Source organism: Penaeus chinensis, chromosome 7 (assembly GCF_019202785.1).
Source record: "Penaeus chinensis breed Huanghai No. 1 chromosome 7, ASM1920278v2, whole genome shotgun sequence".
In the NCBI taxonomy this organism is placed as follows: domain Eukaryota; kingdom Metazoa; phylum Arthropoda; class Malacostraca; order Decapoda; family Penaeidae; genus Penaeus; species Penaeus chinensis.
In genome coordinates this window covers 41749361-41761860 of record NC_061825.1, presented here as the reverse complement: position 1 = coordinate 41761860, position 12500 = coordinate 41749361, and the positions used below count along the sequence as shown (strand labels likewise).

At 43.5% G+C, this 12500-nt stretch overlaps 2 protein-coding genes across 5 annotated transcripts in view; one reads left to right on the top strand and one right to left on the bottom strand.

Annotated features, from left to right (window-relative positions):
* Positions 1-5027, top strand: part of LOC125027605 (alpha-tocopherol transfer protein-like) — a 17446-nt gene extending 12419 nt beyond the window's left edge. For all 4 annotated transcript variants that reach the window (XM_047616719.1, XM_047616718.1, XM_047616717.1 and 1 more), the window contains exons 5-7: positions 3363-3473; positions 3731-3836; positions 4684-5027. In XM_047616719.1, the coding sequence (XP_047472675.1) occupies positions 3363-3473; positions 3731-3836; positions 4684-4835 (369 nt within the window). In that variant the 3' untranslated portion in view covers positions 4836-5027. The remainder of the gene's footprint in view (positions 1-3362; positions 3474-3730; positions 3837-4683) is intronic.
* A 988-nt stretch (positions 5028-6015) lies between these two features.
* The window catches only part of LOC125027604 (bromodomain-containing protein 4-like), an 18271-nt gene continuing 11786 nt past the window's right edge, over positions 6016-12500 (bottom strand). Inside the window, exon 2 of the mRNA XM_047616715.1 lies at positions 6016-7822. Coding sequence (XP_047472671.1) covers positions 6186-7822 — 1637 coding nt within the window. The 3' untranslated portion in view covers positions 6016-6185. The remainder of the gene's footprint in view (positions 7823-12500) is intronic.

Here is a 12500-nt window from a genome sequence, read left to right as displayed (position 1 = left end):
AATGATGGTGAATGTGATCTCATTAGGCAGATTTTTTTTTTTTTTTTTTTTGGGATAGTAAATGCGAATGTTCAAAATCACCACGGAAAGGAATTTTATCAGCCCTTTTTTTAATATAGATAGAAATACTACAGTTCCTGCTCCAATATAATTTTTTTATCAGACATGCTAATTTTGCATGTAATCGTTACTGTCAACTAATATATTATCAGAGTGGCAAAGGTCATGTGTTATCTCAAGTCAACTAGCAGAAGCAAAAGAGAGAGAAATGAGCTTGGTATACTCAAGAGAACAAGTTGATATGTCTTGATAAGAGAGTATTCCATTTTCTTCCTTTGGTGATAATGATAGGGAGATATATAGGTAATTGGATGGATTGATAGATAGGTAAATAAAACAGATGAGCAGAGAGGTAAATAGATAGGTAAATAAGAACAAAATATTGTAGGCAATAAACCCATTCATTAAAAAAAAAAAAAAAAAAAAAAAAAAAAATTAAGGTGGACTATTTCATAAATGGTTAATGGTTAATGGTTTAAAGCAATAAATGTGCTAGACATCTAAGGTCATATAGCACTATTGTTAATGTTTGTGAAGGATGGTTGGGTTAGTGATTAGTTGTTAAAGCTGGGTTAAGGAATTGGTGAGTGAATGGGTTAGGGTCGGATGAGGTAATGTAAAGGGGTTAGATCAAGTTAAGGATATATATGCGTTTGAGGAAGGAAAACAGGTTGTCAAAGCAGAAAGTGTGAGATTCTGTAAGGATGTCTGATAAGTTGGGATGTCTATGTAGGGAGGACGTGGGCATGACAATAGAATATGTGGGACTTAAAGAGGAACATTCGGAAACTGCGAATGTTCCAATGAAGGATAGTTATACTTTCGTTGATTTACTGGCAAAGATTGCAGTGCGTGTTGAAGAATTTGAAGGGGAAGGTGCTAGAGGGTGTGATAAAGAATGAGGTTGGGGAGGTGGTGTTGTTTCAGGAGGGGTGTCGGGAGGTAGAGGGTCTGGGGAAGAGGGTACTTGTGACATGAGGGTTTCACGTGTGTATCCAGGAGGGAGTGGAAGGGATAGAGGGGATAGTGGGAGGGTTAAAATAGGTGGGGCTGGAGTCAGGGGGAATGGGTTTTGTTGGGATGGGGTAGGAGGATTGGGTGTAGGGAGAATATGAGTAGGAGGAGGATGGATATCGACAGTCACTTTGAGTGTGGAGGGAGCGGGAGTTGTAGAATTTGAAGGTGGATGAGTATTAGTTTGGGACTCGATTATGTAGTTCTGGATATCTTCAAGAGTTTCTGTAGTGGAATTGGTTGGGGAGTTTTGTGAGATAAAGGTTTTCTTGTGAGGGGGGGAAGAGAAGTCTGGTGTCTGAATAGGGGCAAAGGAAGGTGGAGGTGATTGTGAGGTAGGGGAAGAGGGGGTGGAACGTTTATTCTGTCTGCTGCGGGTAGTGCGGGGAGGGAGAGGGGAAGGTGTTGGGGCTGTAGTAGAGATTGGGGTGTCTGGGTTTAGGATGGCAAAAGAATTTGACTGGGGAAGGTAGGAGGTAGAAGAAGGGAAGTTAGATGGAGGGGGGTTGGGTTTAGGAGAGGGTGTAGGAGCTTGGGAGGTAGGGGGATTGGCAGAGTGAGCGACGTTACTGGAGTAGGGGGTAAGAGAAAAGCCTTGTCGACGTGCTTCCTGTCTGGCTTCACGTAGAGTGAGTCCAAGTCTGAATCTGAGAGTTGCTACCTCAGACTCAAATTTGTAGGTGGGGCAGCCTCTATAAAATACATTATGGGGGCCGCCACAGTTTGCACATGTGCGTGATTGTGCAGAGCAATTTGATCGAGTATGGCCAGGTTGGGCACATACCGGGCATCTGGCTGTGGAACGGCAATGTTTGGCAGGATGTCCTAAATGCCAAAAATTTGGGCACTGACGAGGAGGAGGTTGGTATGGTCGGACAGGTAGGGATTCCCCGCCTATGTAAACATTAAAGGGAAAGTCATGTCTACGGAAAGTAATTTTGGCAATGTTGATGGATTTCTTACGATTTCCTCTGGGAGGAATGGAGTATCATTGTACATATGTTGCATCATAGTCTGTGAGACAAGCGAGTAAGTCCTCTCCACAATCTGACCATTCTTTGTCATGGATTGGGTAATCTGTTGGGGAGATAGAACAGTTCCAGTGCAAGTATTGAGGGTTGGATGAGGTTCTGTAGGGATGGGATTACCGCATAGATCAGTTGGTTTTGTTAATGCTATAGCTTCCTTTTCAGTTGTTACTGTGACGAGACGGGAGTGGTCGCGTCGGCTACGGAAAGAGACTTTGCCTACTTGTTTTTGTTTTTGGAGGCATTGTTGGAAGAGGAGGGTGTTTTGAGAGTAGGGAGCTGTGGGGAGGGATCACGAAAAATCGGTCCCATTTGGCTGGGCTAAATAGAGTATTTAGGATTCTTGTAGAGGTGGGGGTAGTAGAAGTGCGGGGACGTGTGGAGGAGGGAGTAGTGTTGAGGGGGGTAGTGTTACGGGGAGGTGGGTAATAAGGTTGTAAGGTAGTAACAAGGGGAGATGGGATGGTTGATGAAGGTTGTGGGAGTAAAGGTGTTGAAGTTGAGCATGTTGGGAGAGTAGAAATGTCTCCTGGGGGTTGGTTGTTGATTAGGGTTGATACTGTACTAGTATGCATTGATGATGGGGGAGTTGTTGCAGTGTTCGGAGCCGTGGTCAAAGGAGAGCTGGGATTGGGGCTATTTGATAAAGGGGCAAGCCTCATTGCCCCTAAGATTGGGGTTATGTCTTCATTATTGGCCATGATAAGCCTGGAGTATGTTGGGGAAAAAAATAGTCCACCCCTCAGGGTCCCCTTGAGGGGTAAGGGCTAGGTATGGCAGGGGAATACCGTGCCTATGGTTCCCTCAGGCCGTTCAGGACTGACATAAAGTCAGCCTTTCATCCTTTCAGCACGGCTCTCACACCTTAGGATGTGGATAGTAGAAGGGATTGATGAAGAAGCTGAAACGAAAAGTATGAGTGGGAAAAAAGACTAAGCAAAATTAGTTGAGTCGATGGCTGAGTCCCAAGGTTGAGGAGTTCCCCATCATTGGGTCTCAGTCTTCGTCTCCTAAGCCCCCTAACGACAACAACGGGCAAAGGATTGGGGGGGTCTATTTCATAAAACAAATTTGTGCCATTATACTTAAGATTTTCCGGAATAGATTTAAATATCTAGCAAAGTTACTTATTTGTGTATTTATCTTCTTATTTGTAGATGTATCTGTGTATTCATTTATTCATTTAGCATTCTATTTTTTCCTTTATTCCTTTTCAGACCTTCTAATCAATTAACTTTTTTTTTTTGGTTCTGCTCTCAGGAAGGTTACCCCTTCCGGCCCAAGGGTGTTCACTACATCAACACCCCGCAGGCATTCGATGCTCTATTCAACCTCTTTAAGCCTTTGATGCGGGAGAAAATGAAGAAGAGAGTGAGTATTTCTGGTGGAAATGAAACAAAGTGATGTTAGTCAGTATTTCAGTCAGTGATGTCAGTCATTCAGTCATTGAAACCAGTCAGTTAATGATGTTCGTCATCAGTCAGTGTGTGTCTCCCTTCCCCTCTCTCTTTCTCTCTATGCCCATTTGCCTTTCTCCCATTTCTTTACTCGACATTTCATCACAATCCCACATACCTCCGCCCCGGCCTCTTCACTCTCCCTTGCCCTAACACTCCTCGCCATTGCAGATCCACATGCACGGCAGTAACATTGACGGAATGTGCAAGTTCTTCCCCCGTGAGATGCTGCCGTCGGAATACGGGGGTTCGGCGGGAACCATCCAGGAAATTGCAGGTGCGTGGATTAGAGGGCTGTATTGCCGAGAGTAATTGTTAGAGATGTTTCGTTGTTTGGATTAGCGGATAAAAAAAGTATGGGAGAGAAAAAAATGGCTGATGGTTAATGGTTACAAGGCAAAGTAAGTGTGCTAGACATCAAAGGTCACATAGTACTATAGGAAAGTGTAGTAGTGATGTGGGCAAAGATCAAAAGGTAAATTAATGAGCGACATTGCTTAGTAGGATGGCAAAAACGCTAACATTTCTGATACTGACAGGGGTAGGGGCGATATGGTCAATATAAACTTCACTGTCTACGTAAGGTAATATCAATATCGGTGTAGAGCTTTCGGCGGCCTTTGGAGGGAATATTAGGGCAATCAGTTAGGGAGATGGAAACCGTCCCAGTACAAGTGAGGTTGAGCAGGAATAAGTTTACCAGTTAGATCTTTTGAGGAGGAGGTAGTAGTAGTGTTCAGAGTCGTGGCCAAAGGAGAGCCTGGGGTCAGAAAACTAAGGGTACTGAAATCAGTGGAACTAGTTGATAAAGGAGCAAGCTTCATTACCCCTAATAGGGGTACAAAATCTTCATTACTGGTTATGGTAAGCCTGGAGTGTGTTGGGGAGGGAAATGGTAATCATTTTTTCCTTTTTTTACAAGGGTGGGTCCATGGCCTAAAAAAAAAAAAAAACGTTGATATACAAAGCCAGAGACAGGGAAGGCTAATAATCTTTAATTAAGGGAGTTAAAAGACGCCTGTTTTACGTTTTCCCTTCATCTCCATCCTCATCACCATCCCCATTACCCTACCGACCTCCCATCCCCATCTCTCCCTCACTCACATTCCTCCCTGCTTCCTCAGACTCGTGGCTTCGGAAGATGGACGAACACCGCGCCTGGTTCCTGGAGGACGAGAGGCACACGGCGGACGAGTCGAGACGCCCCGGCAAGCCCAAGACGACGGCTGATCTCTTCGGCACCGAGGGCTCCTTCAGGAAACTCGACTTTGACTGAAATCCTCCTCGGCCCTTCGGTTCCCTAAGTTAACTTATTGTAATCTCTCCATGCAGAGCGCTGTCCCATGTGCGTGTGTGTGTATAGTATGTATACGTGGGGTAAATGTGTATACATGTGTGTATGTGTGTATCCGTGAGCATCCATGTGTACGTACGTATGTGTGTATACAAACGTGTGGAAGGGTAGGGGTTGAGAGGGAAGTGGAGAGTGTGTGAGTGTTAACTGAGTGGGCACGGAGACGGGAGGAGGGATAGGGAGAGATGAAACAGATGGGGAAAGAATGACAGAGAGGGTGAATATGGAAGAAGAGTGAGAAGAAATACCAGTGGGGGTGAAAATAACTGAAGGGGATGAGAGTGAGGAAAAAGTGTTAGGATAACAGAGGGATTAAGAGCGGTAGTGAGTGAGAGTGAGAGAGTGAGAGTGAGAGAGTGAGAGTGTGAGAGTGAATGAGAGTGAGAGAATGCAAAAATTATCACATCTATCAGGATTTGCGGCAACAGAACAACATAAAAAGGACTTGTTTTCGTGGAACGTTAGCACCGAAAACACCGTCCTTAAGCTCTCTATTACAATTGCAACTGATATATTAATCGGTTAAGTTGCACAACAATTTTGGATATTGACCTGTGTTTAATGTAGTTTTAAACAAACTTGTTCAATTTACATTTCCATTCTCTTACTTTATGAATTGATATTACAACATTCAAGATTGTATATTTCAAATGAACAGTTTATGATACAACTCAACAGTCAAGTTGTGATGTATCGAATAAACTGATTATATCATAATACAATAGTCACGTCGAATGTCATTTCAATAGCTTGCGTTCCGATTTTGAACTTCGAACTCGTGTTTCGAGGCGCAAGGCTTTTGTCTTCGGTTTTCTTCTGTATCTCCAAGTTTAATCATTAATATTTATGTAATCTATGTATGTAACTTGTAATGCATGCGGATGTGTAAGAAATGTGATCTTTGTAAATCTCTGTATTTTTCAATATATAACATTATGCAGTATACATTGTTTCTTTTCCCAACCTCTCTGTATTACGGTTTCATTCCAAACTATTTTTAACAGAAATTTTAGTTTAAGGAAACATCTGATAGTTTTTAGCTTGTTACCTTATTGGTTCTTGAACACTGACTGATGAGGAAGGAGTAGGAAAAGGCAACATGTAATAAAAGTGCGAAATACACATAAAATTAATGTATTGGTAAAAAACAGGTCCTGCCACGCCATCGGTCGCGAGGACAAAGCGGCAGGTGTCACAGGGTCAAAGTAAGGCGTTACCTGATTAACAAGCATCAAACGACAAGCACAACGTAAAACACTACAGAAGCTGCTCCTACAGGCCCAGACTAGTGATGTAATCTGGGTGGTGTTCGCGGACGTGGCGCACCAGGCGATGCGCTTTGCAGCCCTTGAAGTTCTGCAGGCACACCGGGCAGGCCATGGCGCGCCCCGTCTCGTGCTGGCGGGCGTGCCTCTCCGCCTGCTCCTCAGACTCGAAGTTCTCCTCCCCGCACGCGCCGCACATCCACCCGCCCGACGCCGTGGCCTGCACGTGGCGGGACACACGCGTGCACACCTCCGTCACCATGTGCACGATCCGGTCCGACGGATGGCGGAAGCCCCGGCCGCAACGCGTGCACGGAAACGGCTTGGCCCCCGAGTGCACACGGCGATGGGCGTTGAGATTGGGGCCGCGGGTGAAGCCGATCCCGCACACCTCGCACACGAAGGGGCGCTCGCCCGTGTGCGAGTACATGTGTAGCTTCAGCTTGTACTTACTCTCGTACTTCTTGTGGCAGATGTAGCACTCGGCGTTCTTCTCTCGGGTGTACTTGTAGTTGGACATCGTGCGCACCACGCGCCGCCGCGGGGGAGCCGGAAGCCCCTCCCCGGCGTAGGAGGGCCGGAAGGACGGGTGGCCGCCCTCGCCGACGGCAGCGCCTTGGGCCCCGTCTTGGGGCGCCGCCATATACGCGATGGGAATGACCTGCTGCTCCTGGATGGTCTGCAGGCGCTGGTGGTCCCCGGGGAAGGAACTCTCGTGATGGTGAGGACTAGAGTGGTGCAGCGCTGCGTGGTGATGACTAGGGTGTTGAGACTCGTTCGGGATGACCTGCAGCGCCTCCGCGTGCGAGGCGGGATGGTGCGACATCACGGGGTACGCCGAGCTGATGGTGACCGTGCCCAGCTGTTCAAGGTGAACCGACTCTGGCATGAGCCGCGACGGAGGGTGCGACTCGTGCTGCTGCTGATGCTGCTGGGGGAGCGGATTCTGGAGCTGCTGCGGCTGCTGCAGCGCCTCTGCGTGGGGGTGCGTCTGGAGGTGAAGCTGGGCGCCGGGCTGGTGCTGCGGCTGCTGCAGATGGGGCGGATGCAGGGTCTGAAGAGCATGGGATGGGGCGCCGCTGTCGGGAGTGAGAGGACTGACTGTGTACTGTAGGACCGGTGTCGGCGGCTCCCCTCCGCCTTCAGGAGAGTCCGGTCGGTGTTCCGAAGGTTCGGGAGGCGAAATAGGCTCCAGCTTCGGCAGGTACGGCGTGGCCTGGGCCGCCTCCAGCTCGTGGGGCGCCTCCGAGTACGAGGCCGGCGGCGGCGAAGCGGCGAGTGGGTCGTTCTCTTGGGCGCCGGAGAGGTCCTCTGGCTGCTCCTGCTCGGGGGAGGGGGTGGGGGCCGGGGTCAGCAGGGGCGGCGCCACCAATCGCGCCTTCGTCTCGTGCTTCTCCTGCTCAAAAAGCGACGTATCGAAGTCCGGCGCCCAATCGAAGGTGGCGCCGACGCGCTGGCGCTTGGCGGGCGGCTCGGGAGTGTCGTCCTCGGCCTGCAGCTGAGGGGGCGTTGCAGCGCGGCGCGGCGGAAGGGGCATGGCCGGCATGGCCGGCATGGCGGGCATGGCCGGCATGGCCACCATGGGGTACTGCTGGGGCTGAGCCCACATCCCGGGGTGCAGCCCCATCACCCCGGGACTGTAGCCTGGAAGGGAGAGATCGCAGTAAGAAAAAGTCATGTAGGAAATACCTGAAAGACACATAATGATATATACACATATTTAAACATATACATATATATACATATACCTGTGTATATATATATACATATATATACATATACCTGTATATATACATATACATACATATACCTGTATATATACATATACATACATATACCTGTGTATATACATATACATACATATACCTGTGTATATATATACATATATATACATATACCGGTGTGTATATATATACATATACCTGTAGATATATATACATATACCTGTATATATATATACATATACCTGTATATATATATATATACATATACCTGTATATATATATATACATATACCTGTATATATATATACATATACCTGTGTATATATATACATATACCTGTATATATATATACATATACCTGTGTATATATATACATATACCTGTGTATATATATACATATACCTGTATATATATACATATACATATATATACATATACCTGTATATATATACATATACATATATATACATATACCTGTATATATATACATATATATACATATACCTGTATATATATACATATATATACATATACCTGTATATATATACATATATATACATATACCTGTATATATATACATATATATACATATACCTGTATATATATATATATATATATATCTATATATATATATATATACACATATACCTGTATATCACCATAAATATACATATACCTGTATATATATACATATACCTGTATATCACCATAAATATACATATACCTGTATATCACCATAAATATACATATACCTGTATATATATACATATATATACACACATACCTGCATATGTTTGCATATATATACATATATATACATATATATACACATATACCTGCATATGTTTCCATATATATACATATATATATATACATATACCTGTATATATATATGTATTTATATACACATATACAGAGCTGCAAAAAGTATCGGAACCCGGGCAGAAAATTTTCAGCAAAACATGAAAAAAAAAACAACTGTTCTATGCAATTACAAAAATTGTTTCTCGATTTTTTTTCACAACAGAACGAAAGTTCATACAAGTGTAAGTTTAATGTCCTCAGGTTGTAGAATGCATCAAATAAAGAAGTTACACATTTCTGAAACCCTTACAAAAACTACAACTCATTTGTCAAATATTGCCTAAAAAGTTTTTCAAATATCAAGTTTGATAATTAGGGCCCCCAATTTAAATTTATATCTATGTTTTGAAGGCTTCACTCAAGTTCATCTCATTTTCAAAAACTTTTAAATTTCCTTAACTAAAGCTTCTGTTACTCAAGCTCCCCCTGGTTAACAAGAAAAATTCCCATTTATACATTTTGCTATTATGTTTAACATGCTCTACATAAGGGATGGATTGGACTTTCTTGCAGTTATTGAATAGGGGCGCCGTCTCAGTGCTTTTCCTTAAAGCCCCAGATGCCTCAGTTAGGCCACTGGCTGTGTGCTTTTGGATCTTCAAAGTTCAAAAGCTATGGAAATTACATGCATCCTAAGTTTTCTTCATGATAGTAAAACAATAGTTGACTTGAATCTTGATTGAGCTCTTGGCAAAGTTTCTGATTGCTATTGAATTACATCCTCGTGTTCTTTCACATCATATTTGTCCTTTGAATAATGAGCTGTCACCATTTATTAATGTAAACGATCATGTTGTGTTCCCATCATATGAACTGAAGGCCAAAAAAGCTGGCTAATAAGTATAAACAAGTAACCAGATTCATCTTCTTAATTAGCATCTATTAGCGTTCCCAAACACCAGTTAATTGTGCAGAGCACCACCTATTTTGAAGATTTCTTCCAGCCAATAAACATATCGCCATTTTGTTTACAAATCATATTGTCTCGAGTCCCCGTTCGGGCTTCAAGGAGACTTGGAAAGGAGGCCTTTTTGAAAGAGAGACTTGACAAGCGGAAACCACTGATCAGTGGCGGAAACGCGAACGGCGGGAACATCTTTAAGTCATTGCAGTCAGTGTTGCGTCAGTGTGAGGGAGGTTACCATATGATCCATTAAATTTGAAAATGTGATAATTAACTACTGATCGAATAGCAAGAAGGTGGGGAAAAAGACAACTCACTGTAGACACGAAAATGCAAATTTAGCTTTAAGACAAATCAGTAATATTTTTCAAGAACTCGAGTTATGTCTGGAAAAAAATAAACCGCTTCTAAAACAACCTTATTTAACCCCTTGCCGACGGATACGACGGGTAGACACGTGCTTTGCCCACTGTTAGTACTTGTTTGATTGTTTATACACATAGATGGCTATACTTGTACTAAGTCACCAATGAGTCAGTTAGGAGTACTGCCCGTCTCGCCCGTTCACCCTTTTCTTTGATTTACGAAATATTTTACATTATCTTATTTTGCTGTTACTAATATTAAAAAACATTATAATAATTATAATGTTTATGTTAAAATAACACCATCGATATCCATAGCACTAGTAAAAAACACGTTTTTCCCGCCAATTCAAATCACGTATGGTCACAAGGTCTACTAATTGACTCCTTTGTGGCTAAGCACTAGCAGAGCCATCTATGAGCAGACATTTCACAAAAAATATAGAAAATGGGCACAGCATTTTCCCCATTTTTTGTTCATTTTCCCCGACGGCATTGGGTTAAGCGAAACTCTCAAGATTAGATGCCGTGTATGCAAAAGCTTGATTCTGCGGAAGAATTACAAAAGCCCTTTAGTCACTGAACATCCAGAGGAAAACTCAAGTGACCTCACTTCTCATGGACAGACGCGAATTTCGTTTTCACGGGCATCGAGAAAGTTTCAAACGACGTCGCAGTTGGAGAAAAAAGAACGAAAGAATTGTCAGGCCAAAATCAGTTGGATTGCGAAGTACCAAATAAAGTATCAAGACCATCTGTCGCTGCTGAGGAATGTGAAGAAGTACCCTTTCCTCCGCCACAGAACATCGAGTCTTCGACTTCTACATCTAGTGTTAATTCAATAATAGAACCAGCTGATCAAGATAAACTTGATAAAATCATTGCAAAAAATTACAATTTGTAACAACATGTAGAAGAGATTAAAAAACGCAACATCAGTGTACCAAAAACAATTAAAAGTTCTGATGAAATGACAAATAAAGATATTCAAAATGTGACTCTTGTGGCACGATCTTTAAAAGAACTTGAGACTTGGGTTTGAATACAATGCCGAGAAAGGACAGCTTCTATGCACCGTTTGTGACTCAGGTAGTACTGAAGGTTTATCTAATGAAGGTGGAGTTTTCGCCTACAATCAAGATTTGGGTGTTGAATTTGACGAATAATATTTACCACGTGCTTTCGTTATCTTGAAGAAAAATGTAAAGAGGCATTGTACTGATGGAAAACAGCACAAAGAAAAGCTGAAATTGGAAAAAGAGAGAAAGAAAGAAGAAAAGAAATCAAAACCCTGAATCAAGAGGCTGGGATGAACCTTGGACGAGTATGCATGAAACTGTTTACCAAAGGACGGCCATATGTAGACTTCGAGGAGGACGTCCTTCTTATGAAGAAAGATGGTGCTAAAGTTGGTGAACTAAACCACAGCAGATTATTTCCTGCAGCATTTCGTCCTTTCGTTTGTAAAGCAGTTGATCAAAGAGTGAGAAGATTCTTGTCAAGAAGGTTGCAGCAAACAGGTCATCTCCCCCCAGTTAACGTAACCGCAGACAAAGCTACGTACAAGCATAGGACCCGTCAGTTTCTTTCAGTCATTACTGTTGTTCCAGCTGCACCTGAACTCATCCAAGTCATCAGTCTTGGCCAACCAATCGTCAAGGGACACAAAGGGGAAGACCTCGCAATGAATATAAAACAAAAGGGTCTTGATATCTTTGGTGTCCAGTCCTCCCAAATCGAAGGTGGGTCATTCGACGGACAGTACTTTCACCTGGGGGTTGAGAAAGAATTAGAAAAGCTCAATGGCCTTCAGCCCGGCACTGCTCTGTGGGGATGGGATGCATTGCACAAAAGTGGCCTCATTGACACGCATTTATGCAAAAAGACTTTTCTTGGCTTGTAAACGACACAGACACGTGTTCGGAGCTTTTCCGGCTGTTTAACTGGGGGGAAAATTATGAAAAGTTAGTGGAGGCATCTGCCGTTTGAAAACTTCATTTGAAGGTCCTCGTGAAATTTTCCGACACAAGATTTGCTAACAGCCGGCGGTTGGTGTACAAGAATACTCACCATGATATACAAGCAATAATATCATGTCTTGAGTAGAAAAAGATTGAAGCAGCACAAGATCCCACCAGTGCCGCAAAGATAAAAAGTTTCTGTTGAAGCAAAGCAGCTTCTTGGCAAAATCCTGAATGCTCGCTTCCTGCTGACCTTGTCGAGATGTGCTGACATATACTCGCAATATGGTGTCATTATGAATGTTGTCCAGCAAGTTAGCCTTCTACCTCATGAGCGATATGATAATTTTTTGAAGGAGGTAGAAATCTTGGGGATGATGTCTGAGAGCCTTGAAGATCATACAAAGTGCAATGAATTATGCAAGCTACCTGGCGAAAGAAAATGTTTATGGCCACTCTATCACCAAGCCACGACCTCCTTCACAGAAAAAGGAGGAATTTGTG